This window comes from Colletotrichum fructicola, assembly GCF_000319635.2.
Source record: "Colletotrichum fructicola Nara gc5 chromosome Unknown KSG_Nara_v1_contig07, whole genome shotgun sequence".
In the NCBI taxonomy this organism is placed as follows: domain Eukaryota; kingdom Fungi; phylum Ascomycota; class Sordariomycetes; order Glomerellales; family Glomerellaceae; genus Colletotrichum; species Colletotrichum fructicola.
The window spans coordinates 24,374-46,682 of record NW_027094057.1 but is presented as its reverse complement, the minus strand read 5'-3'; the positions used below and the strand labels follow the sequence as shown (position 1 = coordinate 46,682).

Here is a 22,309-nt window from a genome sequence, read left to right as displayed (position 1 = left end):
AGGTTGTGCTATGGTGCAACAATAGCAGGGCCGAGCCATTGCCATGACACTGACCGGGTGATAGGCGTCACATATACTGAGCGAAAAAGGGTTGGGTCTCGGCACTGCTCGGATAATCCAGAGAACCTGGAAAGTTGCAAACAGCCCTCCTGTTATAGCTTAAGGTCGTCGCAGTCGCCTTACGTGACTCAACGGCCATTTAAAGACGTACCGACCGTCAGTACTTAACGTGCACCCAAGTAAACGATATCAGTCAGATCACAACACACATGCGTTGAAAGTCTGTTCCTCACATTCTGGTGACACTTTCTCTTCTTGATTTTGTGGACTCAGTCATCGCAATTCTCATTTCATCATGGCTTCAGCTCCAATCTCTGTGAGGCTGCCCGCGACGGCCATCGCTGTAGCAGACCCTAAGGTTCGACAATATTTTGCATTCTTTATTGAACCCAAGAACGAGCGTGTAGTCTTAAATGTGGAGACTTCAACTGATAGACACTCTCTTATACAGTCATGGCCTCTCTGGTGGCGTCTCTGCATGTTGGGGTCTCTCAGCTGGTTCGTACTGATGGGCCAAGTCATGAGCGCTTCACTTCCACCGATGTTGGGGCCCATCATGTATGAATTGCACGTCAGTGCTGCGCAAGCTTCCCAGCTGGCAAGCTGGGCTGTTCTAGCCCTTGGCTTTGGTGTAAGTGGTTCTGGGTGTGTCCCTCTCGCACTTGGTCTCGCTGATACGCCATACTCAGAACATATGGGCTGTTCCCGCAGTCGCCAGCTTTGGTGCCAGATACACGATGATCTTTGGGCTCGCTATTTTTACGGGAGGCTTCTTTTGGCAAGCTGCTTCCGAAAGCTACGACTCCCTGCTAGCAGCTCGCATAATTGGCGGCTTGGGAGGCGGTGTTGTCGAGTCCATGGGCCCAATGATTGTCGTGATCCTGTTTCCGCCGGAGTATCTTGGTCGGGCTATGAGCGTCTACACCTGGTCACTCGGCGCCGGCACCGTCTTCGGTCCCCTCTTTTCTGGCTACCTGATTGAGGGACTCGGCAGCTGGCGTTTTCCGCAGTATCTTTTCGGCATCATGTCGGCACTCAATATGGTCGGCTCCATCCTCATGTTCCCCGAGCCCATCATGAACATACGTGTCCGAGGGGAACCGCCTCTGTTCTCTGCCCCAGACCCGAGCTGCGGAGATGAAGCCCCGATCTCTAAGAGAGGACGTGAGACAATCAGACTGGAGAATCTAGGCCCCGAACGGTCTGTACAAGATGAGCAGCGAGAGTTTGCTGCACCGCCAGTCCCTCCAGGATCTTGGACAAACCTCTGGACGATGCGGTCCTTCTTTTTGCGTTTTACACACCATCATCCAGTCAGCGGCTGGCTGTCCATGGCCATGGCACCATACCGCATGCTGGCCGTGCCTGCTGTGGTGCTCACCGTCTTGCTTTTTGGTGTGTCCATCTCCACCAACATAGCAACTTCCATCCTCGTTTCCTTGATATTCTCAAAGCCCCCTATGTTGTGGTCCACTGATCTTGTCGAACTGTTCAACCTATTTGTGCTCGGAGGCCTCTGCGCAGGGTTCCTCATCGGCGGCTTGCTGTCCGACAAGATGATCGCCTCATACACTCGGCGCAAGGGGTATCACAAGCCCGAGTCGGCGTTGCCACTTTTGCTACCGCTTGGCATCGTCATCCCGCTATCTACTGTACTGACTGGGTACGGTTTGGCAAATGGATGGCACTGAGCCGCCATAGGCGTGCTCTGGAGTGTCGTCAATGTGAACATGACATCCGGGTGCACTATCCTGATATTGTATGCGACCGACATTTACGCGGCGAAAGCCATAGACATTGGCGTCGTCGTCAACGTGCTGAAGAACGCGATCGCAGCCGGCATCTCATTTGCTGTATTGGATTGGTGGACGAAGGACGGCTGGTACATGTTCCTTGCACTCGCTCTTGTCAAATTCCTCATTTTTGTCTTGGTGGCGCCTCTATGGATTTGGGGCCCCAAGATTGCTCATGTGACGAGATCTTGGAGGTGGCTTCAAGGACACAACGTAAACTAAGAATCTCCCAGGGCGCAGTCATTGGCCGCGGTTGGGACAAACGTGCATGTTGTACACGGGCGCTAGATGTGGCTCGCCACATCCTCAATGGGTATCCCTTCATGACATGACCTGGGACCTGTATTTGTATCGTCCCTCGGCATAACTAGCCTATCCTGCGCCTAGTCATGATGCTTGTTGTCAGAATCGTTCAGTGCGATATAGCTAGATCTGAGAAACGCGCTTCAAGCAGCAAAAGAAACTGGGATGCCTGTCACGGCACGGAGTGGGGGTGGAGGGAGGGGCCGTGATGGACTTGGCGGGGCCGAAGATCTGCACGTGCGCAGGGGGCTCAGAAACTTTAGAGTATTTACCCCGGCCTGAAATGGGGTTCATCCGAACCTATCATGTAGTTCGTGCATGAACATTGGAAAACCTTGGATGTATTCACTGGGTTCGTGACGCTTGACACATGGTGAAATACACGTATCAACACGGACGTTTTGTCCCCCGACTTCCCTGCCAAGTTTACAAACGCTACAGTTTCCTTCGCAAGTTCCGTAATTTTTCACCTCGCATCAGGTACTGCCACTTGCTACGGGTAGAGATGATCTCTTCAACTCTTCCGAGGCCATTCTACCAGGGTCATTTTAGAGTTTCGGACAACTTAGCAGTCTCAAAAGTATTTACCGTCAAACAGAACTCCCCGGAACTTCCGAAAACCTGCTGCCCTGGGATGTTCCGACGGCGTGATAAATACTTTTGTAGAACGGCTGTATCTCAATGGCAGACGAAGGCAGCCGGTCTACTGTCGATCCCTATTTTAGGTAAGCTATTTTGTGGCATGGTATTTCGTGCTTGAACGTCCCTCGTCTAGTTTGGAAAGCGGGGGATGATACGAAGTGCGGCTTGTCGTTGGAGGAAATCTAGCCTGGATACTTGCCTTATCTATAACGTGCCTCTTGGCGGTGGGAAAGAGCAACAGCACCCGGAAACCACAAGTCTACCGTGGAATCTGCTTCAATACCGGTCCCAAGTGAAAGCGGTGCGTTGCGACTGGAACAATCCTTTTGGTCACATCACGCCTTACGGTGCTGCGTCCTCGGCTCCTTCCCTCATCCCAATGTCCCACAGCCGCTGTGTACAACCAACAAGCACATGAGGACAGTAGCAGGGCGAGTGTGCAAGTAAACTACTTCCCGAAAATGTCAGTCTCCTCCCCCAGTCCAGTTTCTCTAGAACACCCACCTAATTGCGGCAATTTGTCTGCTTTCTCCATTCGCATCATCTCAAAGGCACAATTGGGAAACCGGGCTGCAGTCAATCCACGCCGCAAATAAACATAGGGTATGTCTTGCAGAGTAGCCAAGATAAGCTGGGACCGGTTGGCTAGGCCGTGTTTAGAGCATCGAGACGACGATGTGCACATCAAGACAACCCTGCCGCCTGGGCAGCCTACATAACCATCAAAAGAAAGCCCGTCAAACACATACGGCCATACCCATTGGAGAACTCGGGATCCCGTCCGCTCTCCCATAGATAAGCCAATGAGGGCTGGAGTAGTAGTCGGGTCGGTGACGACCGGCGAATGCCCGGTGTTGTATGTAATCTTTTTTTGCCTATGAATCAGTTTACTTGCACACCCAGGGCTGAGGGTTCTGTATTTACTCCTAGTGTGAGTGGGAGGGACCTGCGTTGCACCAGATGCATCTCAATATGACAGCGACCAGTCTCATCTATTACTAATTGATTATAGATCAGTCCAGACCGTCAAGATTCGTTTGCATCAATCTTCCATCCCAATCCGCAACGGTCCGCCCTCTCGGTGATGCTGCGCGTGAGTAGTGACGCTGTCGGCGACGCGGACAGCTGCCAGTGTCCTTGGCGAGTGTTCCTCGCAGCTTGTTGCCTTCGACTTCAGTAAGAAGGACCCCAAGAAAGATGACGATTCTCCTACGCTGACCGCCAATGATCAGAAGCCTCTTCAAAACACCTCGAATAAGACCTCGCTTGGTACTAGGTGGAATTGGGGAACACAGAGCTCATCAGTGTGCAAAGTAGTAATGTGCAGACAGGTACCTTAGTGGAGGTGCCTCTTGTGCAAAGAGGCACGTAGCGTGGTCTGTGCATCTTGCACCTTAACTTAGCTGCAGTGCAAAGCCCGCCGGGCGTCGTGTGCAAGCGAGGCCACCCGACCCTTTTGGTTCCTTTTGATTGGCTGGAAGCTCCCCAAATCCTCGAGTGTCCCCACTGGACTCTGGCACGGCCCCGGTTTATTGCTTGGGCCATGCTGCTTTCCACCCCTTCCAGTCGAGCAATTTCTCCATTTCACACCTGTCTTTTCACGCCGCTCATCGTGCAATTCGTGAATTCTCTCAATCCAGCGAAACAGGTGAGGCCGTCCCACACCAAGTCAGCAATAAATCAGCCTGTTGTGTCTGCCGCTTCAACAAGCAGCGGCGCCGTCTCCACCATGGCAACACCAAGGCGACGCGCGCTGCAAACGCCCAACGCGACGAGCCCCGGCCCGACGCTTGACTCCATCACCGTCGCCGGCGATGGATCATCGTCCCCAGAGACGTCAACAAGTGACGACCTCCCCGACGCGACAGTGGGCACTCCCAATCGATCTAGACCAGAGGCATCTGCATCTGCATCTGCATCTTCAGCACGCCCAAACCGTACGCCTGGGCCCACTCCTCGCCCGTTCGCCGCCGAGACAAGTAATCGGAAAAACAACAATAGGTCGACTTTGGACTTGCTCTGGGGTAGGAACAACTGGAACCCTCCTCCTTCCATCACTGGCCCGAAGCCCAAGGATCAGCTCGGTGTGAGGGACACGTCTATTCTATGCAGCATATCGAATGTTGCGGTTGAAAACAACGTCGACCTCCCGTCCCTGTATCGTCCCGGCGGCGTCATCTATGACGCAGCCGCAGCACTTCACAATCCAATCCAATGGTCGTCCAAGGTACTGTCCGAAGCCTACAAAAGGCTCAGAGAGCAGTACCCGGACACAATTCTCAAGCGCAAGAAGCACCCAAACGTCTCACGTCTGTCGCTTTCCTCGAACCCAGGCCCGCAAGGGACTCCCACCCCCCTCCACCTGACTGCTGAGACCCAGCCGATTGTCAACAGCCAGGCTCCGGTCGAGTCACCAGGAGAAATTATGCCGCAACCTACCGTGCGTCGAGCCCGCAGCCTTGAAGCTGCGTCTTCGCTAGCACGGATGCTAGAGCAGCGCACAGAGAATATAGCTCAAGCAGCACTTCATTTCCATGACCGCGACTTGGCAGGTTTGACGGATCTTCAGAGGCGCTGCCTGGTCCAATTGGAAGGCAACTTGCCGCTGACAATAGATTCAATGCGCCACCTTGCCAAATGTGTCGAACGGCGCGTCGACCACCCTGATGCGTTTTGCGCGGACTTTTCGTACATGCCCGGAGACGTTGACGGTGCGATTCCAGAGGCTTTGCCTGATGGTTGCGTTGACAGTGGCACCGACGTGCTCCTATTGCCGATTCACCACAAGGCCGACGACTCGTGGTCTCTTGCTATTTGCAACTCGGAAAGTGGCATTTTGGAATGTTACTCTCCTAAATCATCGCAAGATCGTCTGCAGTCTTTGCGCGACATTCTTCTTCCTTGGTTGGATGCCTTTTTCCCGCATGCAGACATAGATATGCATGTCCTGGTACGCCGTTTTTCACCCCATTTTTAAAGCCACAAAGCTGACCATAGAAATAGGAGGGAACAAGTTGCGAACACCCTGCCGACAGTGGTGTTTATGTTCTTCTAGCGATTGAGAACCTGATGCGCGACAGCCAGTCTTGGGGACTGTTTGCGCAGCTCGAGGAACCCGCCGAAAACCTTCGCAAAGTGTTGCGGCAGTACCTCTCTGACCTCACTATCAATGCAAGAAAGCCCAAGCATCGGCAAAGCGATGGTCCTGGTCCGCGTCCGACTACCAAGCGCCCTAATTCTCTCGTTGCCCCGGAACAACCGGCTGCCAAGCGACCCTGCCTTGCGCGTCCGATGGATCACCGCGCTCGCGTCAGCGCCAGCGCCAGTCCCGCGCGTTCAAGAGAGAGCCTCGAGAGGGTCAAATTCATGATCAGACAAGCAAAGGTCACTTACCAGGAGCAGTTTCCTTGCTTAGCAGATCTGCAGACCTCCGTCGGAGCGCTCGAGGCCAAGCTTAGCGACTTCAAGCTGGAAGCCTCAAAATGGCAAGCAGCCAGCGACGCCAAAGAGTACATTTTCAAAGAGGCACAAAGCAAACAAGAATCAGCAAATCATGACCTTCTGGATGCCCAACAAAAACTAGATGAAGTATTGGCAGTTGCAGCAACGTTGGAAAAGACCCCAGGGGCTAGTACTTCAAAGTCAATTGCCAACATCCTCGACATCACACGCAAAGAAGTCCAGACATGTCAGGATGACCGTGAACTTGCCAAAACGAGACTCAATGACTTGTCGAACGAAATAAATGAAGCCAAAGAGGCATACTGGCAAGCCCAGGAGAAGCTTAGCAGCGCTGAACAGGACGTGTTGACCACGAAAGATTCGTTGGACGATGTTGCCCAGGCACTCCAGCTGGGCAAGTATCTGGAAGAGTTTACTGGTTGAGTGCAAGAAGGGACATGCTTCTGAGCAAAAGGGACATAGCCAGCCAGCAGGCGGCATTTGCCATCGTTCGGCTGCGTGTTAGGCTGTGATGGAATTATTTTCCCGCGTGGAATTTGTTTTAGATACCCACGATCAGGGCTTGATCTTGTAGATACCCTCTCTTACTATCATAGATCGGCGTCATTCGTAATCCTCGACTGGCTTTCATGCTCCTAATCAATATTATGACACTCGTATTCTTAGCGTCGAGGAAGGCAAAGTCAAATATGCACGCGAGCCACGATACTTTCCATGAACAGTAAGATGAGACGAAGTCTTGCGTGTTTATCAATCGTAATTCTGCCAAGTGTATATCCAAGATAAAACCGCTCCTCGTTGAATGTTCTGGACGTGACGGGTTTATCAATCAAGAGGCAATTAGCCGGAGAATACTCGTCAATAGGATGAAGGTAATAGGCCGAGACGTCAATCAGCTTGTTGTGGTAATTATTCCCAAAGTTAGCGCGGATTTTGCGGCTTTCAGAGTGCGCCAAATCGACGTGACACTGGCATGGTGAATACATCATAGACTTTGCCTGGAATGTGAAAATGCATTCCAAGATCACAACAGTCCGTTGGCACCATCAATGCGACCGTTTCTGAATCAAAGATAACGCAAGCGAACATCTCCAACGATGATGTGTTGCTGCGAGCGTTCTGCACCGTAGTGAAAAAAGTAAAGACGGAGCTTGGGAAGTGGAAGGGACAGCTGGAAAAGGACAAAACTGAGACATGGGTTCTGAGAGACATGATGATTCATACCGTCAAGAAGTTCGCTGCGGATTTTAACGAGCACTTAGAAAACGAGTACGACAGCAGAGGTGGACCAGTGGCCTTTCAATATGATAAAGTACGCATGGCTTGTTTATGGTGGTGATACTGGAATTCGGGACTGTCTTTCTGAGTTGATTGCCTCGATTGTCGCTTCATAGTTGTAGTTTCTCAAATCTCTCCGAAGTCCTATTCCTGGTAGAGGCGCGGAAGGTGAAAGAACAAAACACCGTCGTGGGCTGGGCTTGTTCCTTTGTTCTCCCATCCTAGGCTTCGGGTCTTTCCTTCTTGTAACTCTCTGTAGGGCCTTTCTCAAAAGGCGTTGCAATTTGAGACTCTCCACGCATGTGTCACCCCCTTTTAACTGTATCCTGGGCCCACCTGTTGCTGTATTTCGAGTAACAAGTCTGCGCCGCCGCCAAATTCGTAATTTATCACTTCGTCCGGCTTGATGAGGTAATTCTCATTGTAATGAAGAGCCCCTTGTATGTCTACATTCTGGCGCATGCCATCTTCGGCATCCATATGTTCTGGTTTCGTGAAGATACATCAGTCCCGCTGAAGTACGAAACCAAGTTCGACTCCAGCACCCACTACACAATGCTCATACACAATGCTCAGTAAGGTTGCCGTGGACTTCTTCACACACGACCACCCATCTTCCTCATTTCTGACGATGATGTTCTTCACCGTTCCGGGAAGAATTGCAAATCTGATATACCGAAACCAAAAACTGTGTGCAGAGTTCAACGAGACGCCCGCAACAGGCACGGACGCCACCGGACACTCTACAACCTCCACAAAGTTGACAGCCGAGCCTCACGCGCCGAGATCTTGTAGGCGCCCCGGAGCTTATGTGAGGAGTTGGCCCCCAGCATGCAGCCGTGCTTACAAGTATCGAGAATGCCCAAGAGGGTAGATCTGCCATCGTGTGGTTGTTGTAGAGGTGACTTGGGTTCGCGGCTTCGCAAGAAGAAGAAGGCAGGGGACTAAGGCGATAAGGGACGATGGGAATCTGCGAGGAGCATGCGACGGAGTTGTTAACGGTGTGATCCAAAATGATTCTCGAGGAGTTGTTGACATGGTGCAACGCTCACTTACATGCCTATAGAGAGCGCGGAAAAAAGGTTCCAATATCATCGTATCAAGAGCACTCTAGAGATTGGGGACTGCGACGCGTGCCACCTACGTATCCATATAAGTCATAACCCCATTCCACTTCTGTTTGGCCGCGTGATACTCCCTCCGGCAGCTGTCTGTCTCCTGTTCCATCTCCAGAGGTATCACGGGACTCTCGACCGCTGCCTGCTGAGCTGCCTCCTCCGCCTCGCGCAACTCCCCACGCCCTCGGCTCCGGGCAATCCCCCAGTCTATCGACGGGCTGACCTCGTGCTTGTGTGGGGCCCGTCAGCGATGGAGGTCCCATAAGATATCGTTCCGCTGTACTGGTTGACGCGGATAATGTCATTGGCCTGGTCTACGGTGAGGTCGATGGTGGCGGCTGTTGTCAACAGGGTCGAGAGAGCTCATGGGAAAGGAGAGATTTAGCCCAGAGAGTCGGCCTAAACTCGGCTTCGGGAGGATGGTGACTAGTCATTTCCGCCCCATCTTGCTTCTCCTCATCCAGTCGCAGCATTTCTAGTTAGCGTCGGCGATGTGTGCAAGCATATTGAGCCACGTGTGCATGATGCGATCAAGGCCGGAGTGGTGCATGTGGCAGAGTTACGGGACAGTAGGCGGTCAATGCGGGCTTCGAGTTACGACGATAGCAGGCGTGGGACGAAGCAATCATCCACGGGCACTGACCGTATGTCGTGACGCTCGAGATAATGAGGCCCTTAGTTCAGTCGTAGTAGCGAGTATCTCAAGCGAGAGCGGGTGTATTCGGTCACAAGGACGCTGCAGTGAAGCGAGGACGCGCGAGACAACGAGAAGCTGGGCATTGAGCAATGACAACGACGATGAACAACATCAAGAAGAACTTTGCGGAAAGACATGGAAAAGCCACGGTCCATGGGCCTTCCATTCCGTCTCTTTTCAAGCCGCACCTTCATCAATCTGCGACACATCGAATCAAGTCGGCTGGCATACGCGTAAAATGGCCTCCAACACCACCGCAGAAAAACAGCCGCGTGATAGGTTCGGCACGTTCTAGCAGCCATCAAGACCTCTTGCCTTTAATCCGGAGGAAACTGTCCACGGACGCAGCAGAAGCACGTATCCGATCACCAAGAGAGTCCAACTTTGACATCGTTTAACGGGCGCAGTTGTCCGCTAGGTCAACCAGGTCGCGAGGCAACCGGGGCGCGCCGTATTGGACATAAATCGCGAGGCGGAGCTAGCGGCAACTGTGAGAGGCCGGCGGGCTTGCCGGTGACCCCGAGCTTACGCGCCCCCGGCGCACCTTCGGAAAGCTCACCGGAAAGCTCGCGGCGCACATTGTTGAGAGACGGACACAGGTCTTGCGACCAAGGGTGGTGAGTCTTGGAATGGCATTGATGTGTGGATGGCGATTGGGATCGCCGGCCGTGGGAGGAGTGGGAATGGCGGAAGACCCAGATGAAAAAGCGAAAGGCGAGGAAGCAGCAAGAGAAGGACGACCGTCAGAACGTGATGGCGGCCGAGACACAGGCACTGGTGGCATTCTGGAGCCTGCGAGAACGGGTAGTTGATCTACATGACCTCCAATGTACGGTCAACGTAGAGGCTGCGAGAGATCTGGCCGAGAGCAGCCTTGCGAGAGAAGAGATTAAGATGGCAGTAGAAACAGGATTAGGCGAGCGGGAGGAAGAAGGCATTAATAGCAGGGCGAAGAAAGACGGTGCTGTCGAAGGCATGCAGGTGAATACGGAAGGTTTAAAGTGAAGACGACACCAACCTTGGTCCGCCGATAACAACGGGTTTCAAGAAAAGTAGAAGCAAGGGCTCAACGAGAAGCATTGGCCCAGAGCGAGATGTCGCGGGTGGCAATAGCAGCATGTTAATTGTAGAAGGAATTGTCGTCTGAGCTCGGCTGTGCTGCTCGGAGAAAGGGGTATAAGGTAAGTTGAAGCTGTGAAGCTGGTCGTTGACAAACGGCTTGACTGAGTGCCAAAAAAAAAAAAAAAAGGGACTCCGTGGCACGTGAGGGGGCACACGACGGATCAAAGGTGGTTGTCGACGTGCGGCTCTAATCAGACCGAGGCCGTGGTCTCGAAGATGTGTGCAATGGGGCATACGATAGATCGAATGAAGTGGTTGGCAACCCGCTCGATCGGGCCTCCCAGAGCGACGAGTTGGTAAGGGCGGAGAAGTAGTATTGCAGGCGACCTGAATATTAGCCGGTAGGAGTGATGGAAGCTTCCAGAGGGGAAACTCAGTATTGCCATCTCAGCCACAACAGGTCCATCCATAATAGGGTCTTTGGTGGCCAGACGCAAGTGCCGTCCAGGTACTCAACGAGGATCTGCTCCTTGATCAGCTTGACGGATTTAGCCTCCAGAGCACGCTGCACTCAGAGATTCACGCGGCGGAGTAGACGCCGATGGGATGAACGTAGTCGAGGTCAGCCAGTAGGTCTTCAAGGTGAACTCGACCGCAGGACACCCGGACCGGCTTGTGCCTAGCGAGATGACGGAACATGGTGAGATGCGCGCGATGGCAACAGTGGATTAGTTTGTTCTTACCCTTCTGGGACTGGGAGATGGGCATGCCGTCGACGAAGTAGATAAAGCCATCAGGCAGGCATTGCTTGAAGTAAGGTCGGATTTTACCTCGGCGGTGTTGCCTCTTCACATCGCGGATGCTGATGTTGCAGTCATCGATGTCAGTTGCATCGATCTCTAGGGCATGACTCTAAGCTGTGTCTACGGGATACAGAACTTGGGAATGGGAACGGCGAGGACAAGGGACACACGCAGAGACAGCAAGGCGAGAGAGAGAGGCGGAAAGCGAGGCATGAGAGAGAGACGGTATTGTCTGAGCCCTGAAGGTGATTAGCAAACGGCATCACGGCGACGAAGCGGGGTATCCAGGTGCTCCCATTGTCAACCAGAACTATTGTACAAAAGAGGAGACCGGCCAGCAACTAGAACATCACCGATAGCGTGTAAATGAGGATGGTTAAGGTTGCTCCACCTTACACTGAAGACCGGTGGAAGGAGTTCGTGTGATGCAGGAGAGTGGAATCCTGTGCGATCGCAAATCCAATAGCTTCTGGTCAGGCTCTTGGTGAACATGATCGCACTTGCGCCGGGTGGTGAGGATGAACACTCGCCAGTCCTCCTTTCCACTTGTTCCAGTTGGCACACCTGGAATGAGCCTTGCAGCCAACAGCAGCAACAGGGACAACTCCTAAAAGGCCTGGTGGCGAAGGTGCAAGACAATCAGAGGGCATCGCAGACACAGCAGTAATTTCCAACATCATTTGTACGGCTCGACACCGCTGCCGCTCCTTTGCAGTTGACAAGATGGTTGTGATCAGCACTCCCCGCAAAGCAAGTAAACTTATCAAGTTCAATCAATCAATCAATTAATTATAAAGCTATCGCCAGTCAATCAAGTCAATTATAACCCTCAAACTTAATTAATTGCCTTAACTCTTTTAACAGGGGGGCCTCAGGGCCTAGGGGGCTTTACGGGGGTACTCTAGAGGGCTCTAGGGGGGCCTTAGAGGGGGGCCTTTAGGGGGGGCTAATAGGGCCCAAAAGATCTAGAAAATCGTTAATCCAGCCCAACCTAAAGCCCTAAAAACCCAGCTCCGAAAGCCCCAAAAACCGGGCCCTAGGCCCCCCTTCTAGGCCCCACCATCTAAGGGAAAGCCCTCACCTCCAGAGCCCTCCCCTCTAGAGCCCTCACCTATATATGGGGATATTTGCTAATTAATTGCAATTAATTGGCAATCAATCAAGTATGGCATCGCGATATGGCAATCAAGTCAATTATGGGTCTCAAACTTGATTGATTGCCTTGGGGTGGGCGCTGGTTGTGATTGGTTTGTGCGGGTTGACAAGATGCTTCGATGTCGAGCGCACATGGTTAACAGAGTGGCCAACACCAAACACATCTGTCCCCTCTTCCGGAGGCAATCATCTTGAAGAGAATCCACACCACCGAGGCAAATAAATGGTGTCGGTCTGGCCAGCCGTCGCTGTGTGCCCCGTCCAAGCTCCGGTTTCTAGACGCAGGTCATTGTGCAACCCTGGCAGCGAAGCGAAAATGGCATGGCGGAGGGGGCAAGAGGGATAGGGATGCGGGGCGTGGGCGTGGGAACAAAAGCGCAGGCAGGGCGAACCCTGGGAGGGAATACATAAGAGGATGAGGGTCGTCACTAGAGTGAGAATAGAAACGTGACGGGTACCTTGTATCTTGGCAGTACACCGTTTGATCGCGTAGGGGTTTGTCTGGCCGGCCAGCTTCTACGAGGTCTACGAGATGGCAGGGCGGATGGGGGACTCTGTTGGGAGCAGTAGACAGGGACAAGAAGATGAAGAAGACAAACCAGGGAACCCAATGTAACTTACCGTCATTCATGAGGCGCCCTCCTCTCCAGGTGGCGGTGTCGAGAACCACCTCGTTTTCTTCCAGTTCCCTCTGGTCTTGTTCCTGTAGAACTGCCACTCGCGCTCGTGAAGCAAATACTCGAGTATGTCAATGTTGACGTCGCGCTCGCGAATCAAATGCCGATTGTGAGTCGATAACGACAGCCACACGGGGCCATACCAAGCCACAAACTCGTTGCTGCTGGCCTCGCGGGCCATCTCCAGGTAGGCTGGAAACCTGACGCCGACGGGTTCAGGCTGGTCCTGCTGCCGTGTTTGATTCTTCTGTTCCTCTGCTAGGTCCCACCTCCGAACCTCTTCCGCCTGAAGGTAGCTGTAGAGTTTGACTTGCGAGCCCATGCGGTTCACAGCTTGGTGTATCGCGACGACGTCAGGTTCAAGCGTGGTGATGGCCGACGAGGGTAGCCATTTATGCCAATGAGAGGTGACCAGCGTGGCGGGCGTGCGGGGGCGGCCATGGTGTTCGGTAGGCGGCGGTAGCAATGGAGCTGACGTAGGAGCCTTGCCGTCGTTTTCATCCTCAAATTGGTAGGTAGTGGAGATGCATGCCGAGGTAATGCCCTACAAGCGGACTGCTAGCTCTTCGTGAGAGCCCGTCCAGCCGACCAAGGTCGATGAGTGCCATGACGGGATCGTTTGTTTTTCGCCTCCGCCATGCGCGAGCTCTGGCGACTTGGGGGAGAATGCATTCACGGCGCGTAACCCCATATGAAGACCCTCATCTCGCTGCGGTGCTGAAGTCATGCGCAGGGACAGAACTTGCCAACCCATTGTCATCTCGCCCATTGCGATCAAGTCGGCACGCGTCGGCTCGGGTTCGGGGAGGGAAGGCAAGATGTGCGTTTCGAAATGGACGAAAAGGTTCGACTTTGGCCAAGAGGAGTGGCAGCTGAGAAAAGTAACGGAGGAGCTCGGAGCGGTCATCGACTAGTGGGTTTGGTGTTGGCGCGAGGGAATGGTGCTCTCTTTCGGGTTGCAAGTCTCGTTTGATCTCAGAAAAGAGCATCAGGTCGAGTGAATTGTAGGCCTCGAGGAGATTGTTGTTGTTGAAGGGGCGGTGACGGGGATGGCGAAACCGAGCGGGCGCTGGAAGACGGGCAGCAAGACCCAAACGGAGAGCCAGACAAGGGCAACCAGGAGGACGAGCGAGGCAATGTAGCGAAGCCATGGCCGGCCGAGTTTGGCTGGGAGGTGCGGAGGCAACGCGGGGCATCTGCAGGGAGAGAGCGTGAGGTCAACATCGCCGCCGTCATCCTCGTCAAGGTAGAGGGTATCGCGATGCGGGGAAGACGAAACGGCCTGGGGGCAGATAGTCGTCAACGCTGTCGATGTCGCCGAGGACATGCGGATTGACGGCATCAGTCAGCTGCACGGCATGGAGGCAGAAATGGAGCGGAGGTAAAAAGTTGAGGACCGAGGTCGAAAACTCGTCGGCGGGATGCGGGAGCTCTGTTCTCGCGCGTCGTTAGCTGAGGTGCGTACCAGTCGCGTGGTTGGGGAGGGCGCGTCATGGTGGGTGCGGGGGGAAATTGAGTTTAGTTGGGGGATGGAGGGCGGAACTGTTTCCATGATCAGGGCGTGCTGCTGCCGACGGGACCCGCGCATAGAGCACACTCGACACACCGTGACTACACCGAACACACCGAACACACCGCTACACCGAGCATCGCCCCCGTCAATAAGGTAATACCCCACCATCAATGGTGTTCCCGGGGCAGTCCCTTCCCTGCATCCCATCCAGCAACCTCATGGGATCTCCTTGAACCCGCTCAAGGCCGGCAGTCTACGCACCACGGACGGCTCCAGGTGCGACCTCCTGTCGTGGGTTAAACGGTCCAGTGCGACAATGCACAACGAAGGGACCTCCTCCATGCCTGCCCAACCAGTGATGAGACAGCATGCGTGCCTGAAGAATGGTGTTGCAACTGAGCATCCTTGCCGATGGAACGAACCTGCCCGGCATGTATCCTCCTGCCAGTCTTGCATTGGGCAGGCAAGGGATTTGGGAAAGTCCCAGGGCAGGTCTGGTGGTTCCCATGTGCCTTTCGGATGCCCCGTCCCCCACCAACGTCACTTCATCTCCAACAACAACAATAACGACATTCCAACGACCCAAAACAGCAGAATCACTCGCATTCCCACATCCTTCGTCTACTACAGTCCATAAGACCAATCATTGAATTCCCACTACATCAACATGAGCCAAAGCAACAACCACGCCTCCCATGGCCAGAGTCTTTCGAACGTCACCGGATCGAACGCTGACCATGCCCAGACGACGGAAGGCGATGAACCGAAGACCGAGGCGAATAATCAAAGCAGCGACTGGAAGAAACGCAGTCAGAGTTCTCAGGACGTCGCCGGATCAAACGATGATGGTATCCAAACGACGGAAGGCGGGCATAAGCGGATGAAGGTGGATAACGAAGAAAACCGCCACCAGCTGGAGGTGGATCACCAAGCTAACAATAGCGCTACGCCCAGCCAGATCCTGAACAACACACAATCGGTTCCCTCGCCCTATCCATTCAACCGCGTGGGCACCTAGGTGGTCCACCCAAATGGGCTCGAGCCTCTCCACCTCCCACCGATGCCGGATCACCTGATGCACGCCCGAAGAAGTCGTTATCTCCTCGTGAATATCATCGTCAGAGATATTGGAGCAAGTTCAGACCAAGCAGATTGGGGTCTAGCCTACTTGAAAGAAATGACCTCGATCGACATCTGGTGGAACAAGGCGTGGGGCCCCAATCGCCGTGATCTCAAGTACTATACCGACGACGTTACTATCGGGGACTACCTACTATTTAGACTCACACAGGCTGTGTCGCTGCTTTTCAAAAGCAAAATCGAGTTGAGGACTACAGAAGTGTTGAACTGAGATGCCACCGACCGGTACGTTTCATGACAAACTTTGGACGATGGAAGTACATCAGGCAGAGGCGGTCAGGTTCTGTGGCGAGAGAACCACCATGACATGGGTAGCGGCCAATGGATTCATTTTATGAATGACATAGCGGGTTGCATTCAAAAGAAACGTATTATTTTAGCCACAGGCCTTTTCTCTTCACCACAAGAAGTACAACGCATGCGATGGAGAGGCTGGGCGAGCACCAGAACAGGTACTTGATGTACTCTTGGACATTCACTTCACACTAGTGCAGAATCCTATTGAAGTTTTACTTTTCGTTCATACCAGGGCTTGGGAAGTATCAAGCTTCTCCCGAACCAGTGCTTCTGGAAGGAGACTTCTCATGCTGTCGCGCATGATTGACCTCACCTCAGAGATGCTCCCTCCAGCAGCGGTGAAAAGCATCACCTTGTAATGAACGGTTGAAATGCGCTGGAACTTACCTTCGAGTTGCAGAAGACGCCTCTCCGGAACGGCCCCCTTCATGTACTCTCGTGTTGTCATTCGAAGTCTTCACCCCGTTATCTACTCTACATCATCAGCCACCTTCTTGAGTGTTTCTTTCCATTCCATCACCGGAGCAAATGAGCAATGTTCCGTAACATCCCAATTCGCTCGCGGGCAATCATTTAATCACTGCCGTTGGGCTCTCCAAGACTCGTCCCCACTGATGCTGCGATATCAATCACAAGATCCACCACAGCTGATGCTGTGGTCAGCCGTGCTTTTTATTTTCGGAATGGAGGCCTTTAAAAAGGGAGATTGTAGACATGTGGCATCGGCCAACTCGAACTGAAGTCGCCCGGAACAGCTTGGCGGCTTTTTTGGTTATCCCTTTTCTTGCTTCAAAGGGATGACGTCGCGAAAGCCCGAGGTACTTTCACGGATTTGACGGGCATTATGAGGAGAAAGGCCCTGGCCTGTGAGGTTTGGCCACTCCAGGAAAACCCGAACAGAATGCTGAACTCTAGACTCCGACTGTTGGCGACGATCATTTGTTTGCCAGAGAAATATCATGATGGCCATCAAACACCGGGCCGAACAGTAAGACGCGGGAGATCGTTCCCTGATGGCAGTGACGGTATTTAATGACTTCACAATGTCCCGGAAGTAGTCCTAACCTCTGTTTTTGATGGCTTCAGAAGATCGTGGAGACAACTTGTGGCCTTGCCCTCCTGATCCCATAACTGGAGTTCGAAAGTGGAACTCGTACATTAATACTTGGTGTTTGAAAATCTAAACAGCTTTAAACAAATTTTGCCCTTCTTTTCCCGGGCCGATCTCTTGAACAGAGGCGCACTTGTACGCTGGTGGATGGCTAGTGTATTATCGTCCGGGTCTTCGAATCTCAGCGACTTGGGAGGCCGACCTCCCAAAATCCCAGCAGATTGAATTTCATGTGATCGTTAATGCAGCTAATTATTTGGCCATTCGCATGCTGGATATTTACTTTCACTTTCATCACCTGGACTTTGGTTTCTGGATGGAGAGTCACTTTCCAAAAGGCCTGTCGTGCCAGGTGGGCCTTTAAGGCTGCAGCATCTTGAAGGTTGGACAAGACAACGCGATCAGCCAACAGAAGGCGATAATCTCTGGATGTAGGTAGACCATGATTTGACAAAGCTGCATTCGGGATGGGACCTGGTGAAGTGAGATCTGGCAATCGTGTTCAAGGGGGTGTTCACGATACACGAACTAATTCCCTGAGCTATCTAAAGAGAATTGTTTGGTGTTGAGACTACTGCTGACTGGGAAGAACCTGGTTGCTACACAGTTAAATGCACACATTCGTTCAATGTTCGGCGCGTTGCCTTCGGCGCTCTTCGGTCTTGAGCGCCGAGCGGGGCCGGATGGTGGGTCTCGGAATGCGTAGCAAGGAGATGCAGGCCACGAAAAATACGAGCTTGCAAACTGCAAAGCCATGAATGCTTCCCTCCACGAGCTAGGTTGATAGGAAACGTTCAAAAATCTTTATCTCGTGAGGGATCTGCGTCTCCGAGGCACCCAGAGAGGAATTGGGAGGCACAACGCTTGACATCTGTTCGACCAAATATCTCTCAGAGGTTGCATTGTGTCCAAACCTGTCACCACCTCGTCTCTAACATTGACGGATGTCTTTCTCATCAATTACCAACCCTAAACGCACGGCACTGCATCGTGCGTCGCCCGTCGCGCCACAATCGCTGCGCGACTGTTTGTTTCTCACGAACAACCGACACCGTAACGCCGAGACGACCAACCTCAACCTGCCATTCAAACGGCCATTGGTCTATCAACTGGCCAACAGGAAGACAAAAGACACTGATTTCATCCTAAAATGAGATAAGCTCCATCGAGCATGATGGTTGACCGTGCAGGCGATCCGTAGGGAATTCCCGCGCAGTTGCTCCACGTTGCTTAAGTATTGGGCAGTTTGAAGATATTTCGATGTGATCTCAAAAAGCGTGGGGAATGCAAACAAGACCCGGAGGAAGGGTGCACCGGCCCTTGCAGCTTCAGCCTCGCCCTCGGCATCCCCGACCTACTGTTGGAATCCAGATCTGACGGCGGCATTAAGAACACCACGGCTTTAGCTTGTCCTTTGTGGAACGCAGAGGCTATACTGTCTAACAACGCATACTGCTGCGCAGCCATATTTAGAGGGTGTAGATAGAGCAAAGGGGGCCCTTATCTTTCTTTCGGCCATCTCATCACTTCATACTGGAATTCACACAAAGAACTAAAAACAACAAAATAAAAACAAGAAGAGAATGCTTCGAATCCTATAACTCAGCTTCCTGATTGACCAACGCGGGTCTCGAACCCGCAGCCTTCAGATCACTGTATATCAGTAGAAGTCTGACGCGCTACCATTGCGCCAGTCGGCCGATTTCATAAGTTGATTGCTTCGCAGCTCCTGTGGGAATAGGAGCGGGCAGCACCCCCGTCACAGTGCCGAGGATGACGATGGAACCCGCAATGCAACCGTAATTCCGGTTTTGCTCCTGGCCAGGACGACTTTTCGGCGGTGACGTGACGCGCCTACAAGACGAGTCCCCGCCAAAGCCTGGCCGCCGATATCAACCCTCCGTCTAACTCCAATAATCCTTCAACAGCGAATCGAAATCTAGCTGACAGCAAGTACGATTAATCACATTCACGTAGTTTATAAACAGCTCAAGGTTCAGAGCACAAACCTGCAAGCCTTTTAGATGGTCTGAATGCCCAGCCATGCGTGAAGAAAAACCGTAGAGCTTGCAACTTGCGATGCCACACCAACCCCAGCTTTCCTACTTCTTTGCAGTTTTCTTCCAAGATTTTCTGTTCTCATGCCACCACGCTCGAAGGGGAAATTAGGCGACGCTGGAACACGAAATAGGAAATCAATCTCAAACCTCGTTTTGGTGGAAGGGGCTCTCTACTCCAAATCGTTAGTCGGGAGAATCAAAGTCCGCTAAGATAAAACCATCGAATGCTTTTCGCGAATGACATTCATACATACAGTCAATGAATCGTGAGCTCGCTCCTCGGTGATTTGTTAGTTACTTCAACAGGCTTGAAGACACGCACGCTGAATGCTCTTCCGGCGCCCCCGTCGGTACCTCTTCACCGTAGTTTTGATTGAAGGGCATCTTAGCTCGGGCAACTCTGTGACAGGTCATGACCGGTCCGCGTCCTTCTGCTCAGCGGTGCCCTGGCAATTGCACCCTCCGGACAAGTTTACCCCCCTACAGCACGGTGTGAGGTTGACAACGTCACAAGAGATTGTTCGTCATCGTGAAACCTGCGAGAAAGCTCCGGCCTCTTTCCCAGGTCAGTACATGGGGGCGCGACTCAAACTAGGGGTCACGGTGAACAGGTGGCGTCGAAGACGAGCGACCTTTAGGGACCTTTGAGCAAATGTAAATGCCATGAGATCAGACGACCGGGGAGGTTGCCTGCTGGCGTCATGGAAGCAGGATGGTCAATCAATTGGCTGGCGTCGTGTTAGTCATCCTCGATCTTCACGATTGCGAATAATCAGAAGAAGCGATCTGCCTGAACTTTGGTGGCGTACCGTTGGCAAGGTGAAGTGCAAGTGCTGATGCATGGGCTCCGCAACAAATAACGTCATGTGAATACCGAATCAGGCAAGACTTGACTTGCCCGCTGAAGCCAGCACAGACACTGTTCACGTGGGTTGGCTCAGTCTCGAGAACTGCCCCTCAGAAATCCCCCACGGCGAAAGCTCCCACTTCCCCAGCTACCGCTTTCCCTTAAGGGCGCGAGATGCATGACGCCAGTGCCGAATTCGAGTGAGCCTCGACTGAATGCCGAACTGTTCTTTGTGTTCGCGCTCATTCTTGGATGTTTTAAGACGCCAGAGTTATGATGTTGATTGAACCTTCCTGGTTGATTACTTTCTAGCCCCCGTTTATCCACAATGTATCAACAGCCACAGCCACAGCAAAAGCAAAAGCCTCAACGGTCAGCTCGAATATCTCTCATATCAAGCAAGGTTACATACAGATCAATCGTCGACCGCATCACCTACTGCACATGAACTTGGTCGCGCCCTGTTGCTCTTCAACAGCTACTGGTGGTTGTGCGTGGTCCGACTCCATGGCCAGCTGCGCCATAGGGATCGCAATGTTTGGGGGCTGCGTCCTGTGCGCAAATCGCCCTGCGGGAACTTCCATTTCTGCCCGCTATCTTTGTGCATGGTCACTACAGGACCTTTGATGCAACAACAATAGAGGGGAGGAAGATGGTAAGTCCCGATGCTCCGGATGGTCCCGAACGAGAGCTGTCACTGATCAGACTTGCGCTGTGCAGATTTTATGGTCTAACAACTTCAGGGCATCTACGTCTTTGCCGCGGCTTTCGAGTGTCTCGGACGCTGGTCGACTGAGACCCATTGGCCCTAGTACAAGATGAACATCCTGGACAGGGTATGATGAGGTGGACTGAGCCTGCTTCAGCTACCTTGGTGGTGTGCTGTGCCGGTTCTCAAAGCTAAAGCGGAAGAACTTCACGGCGTGCATATGCTACTTCGCGAGAAGAAGACTGACGAAGAAGAAGTCGGAAACAAAAGCTTTCTTGGATGGTCTGAGGCTTGATTCACCTGCTTCTTATGAGCTGTGACATGGTGATATATATGTTTGATGATGAAACGAAAGCGTGTCATTTGTTGGTACTCAAGTCGATTTCGTGCTGCATGCTCATCGATTCTATTCATTCCTCAACTTGGACTCAATATTCCTTTACAGAACACCGAATACTCAAGCCAAAAATACCGCACTAAATCCAACCGAACCAAATTGCTATCTGTCGTGCTTCAAGCAGTGGGTAAGCACTCACAGCCCACATTGAATAACGCTGGACCCCGTGGGCGGAGAGTGTGTTGCGGCGATTGCGCTATCACAGCAGGTCTGGAAAGTCGCCTGGTTTGCCGTCTCGCAAAAGCTTCCCGCCAGCTTGTCGCCTGACCCTTTGCAGCATTTTTGAATAGCCGCGTAATCAGGCGACTTGCCTTGTATTGAACCGACGATGCAAGCGCATGCACCAGCGACAGTGCAGGTTCCATACAGGAGCAACAAGCCGACGTAGGTGAGGACCTTCATGCTTGAATGTCGGAATGCGGCGATCAAGATTGCTGTTAGCCGAAAAGAATTCTGAGCCAACTAAATGGATACATACCTTCAGGGGAGATATGAACGAGTTAGATGATAAAGCCAAGCGATACTAAGGGTTACTTTCTAAACTCAATAACTACGAGAATATACGTAGACATATATACACTTTTTCTACTCATGTTCAAACCCTAGGAAGGTGCACATGCAGATGCCACGGACTCGTAGCAAAAGTGACCGACTTAGACGACACTGTGGAGCGAATCAGGCAGTCTCTTACATTCTATTAAGGTTTTGAGTTTCACACTTATTAACGACCCTGACTCGTCCTTGTTCACAAAACGAAACCGAGTGGATGCGAGAGCGAATGTTAGTTGATGAAGGCCTCATAAACTTTACAACGCTGAGCCTACGGAGTCGCCGCTGGTCAGAGGTTGCCTCAAGTCTGCTTTCTTCCCGACGGCTTTAGATCAATCGTGTAAATGCAGTCCAACGAATATTCCGCAACATTGTAACGCTGCAGACAGAATATACCACGTCACCCAGCTCCGTCTCTTGATTGCCACGTTTGGGACATGTTGCGAAAGCCCACTGCCTCGTGTCCGTACCGTACATTATGCCCAGCATAAACCAAGTCAGATGCAACGTGGCCTCGATGAAAGGGTACGATCCCTTACCGGAGGTCCAGGTTTAGAAACCATGTCGCACTAGCCCCACCGGCTCATCATTATAGCGAAGGATGAAGAACGAGTAGATCAGCAACCCCACTAGATC

At 52.5% G+C, this 22,309-nt stretch overlaps 4 protein-coding genes across 4 annotated transcripts; 3 read left to right on the top strand and 1 right to left on the bottom strand.

Annotated features, from left to right (window-relative positions):
• Window positions 1-616: 616 nt before the first annotated feature.
• On the top strand, window positions 617-1,751 carry QDR3 (MFS antiporter QDR3; the record flags this gene model as incomplete). The annotated part of the gene is made up of 2 exons (XM_032023734.1): window positions 617-691; window positions 750-1,751. The coding sequence occupies 2 exons, from the start codon at window positions 617-619 to the stop codon at window positions 1,749-1,751; spliced, it is 1,077 nt and encodes a 358-aa protein (XP_031879524.1).
• Window positions 1,752-4,527: 2,776 nt separating this feature from the next.
• Window positions 4,528-6,683, top strand: CGGC5_v011652 (uncharacterized protein; the record flags this gene model as incomplete). Its single annotated transcript, XM_032023736.1, has 2 exons — window positions 4,528-5,748; window positions 5,802-6,683. The coding sequence occupies 2 exons, from the start codon at window positions 4,528-4,530 to the stop codon at window positions 6,681-6,683; spliced, it is 2,103 nt and encodes a 700-aa protein (XP_031879562.1).
• Window positions 6,684-13,000: 6,317 nt separating this feature from the next.
• On the bottom strand, window positions 13,001-13,372 carry CGGC5_v011651 (uncharacterized protein; the record flags this gene model as incomplete). Its single annotated transcript, XM_032023738.1, has 1 exon — window positions 13,001-13,372. The coding sequence occupies one exon, from the start codon at window positions 13,370-13,372 to the stop codon at window positions 13,001-13,003; it is 372 nt and encodes a 123-aa protein (XP_031879638.1).
• Window positions 13,373-15,230: 1,858 nt separating this feature from the next.
• CGGC5_v011650 (uncharacterized protein) lies at window positions 15,231-15,581 on the top strand (the record flags this gene model as incomplete). The annotated part of the gene is made up of 1 exon (XM_032023741.1): window positions 15,231-15,581. The coding sequence occupies one exon, from the start codon at window positions 15,231-15,233 to the stop codon at window positions 15,579-15,581; it is 351 nt and encodes a 116-aa protein (XP_031879565.1).
• Window positions 15,582-22,309: the final 6,728 nt, after the last annotated feature.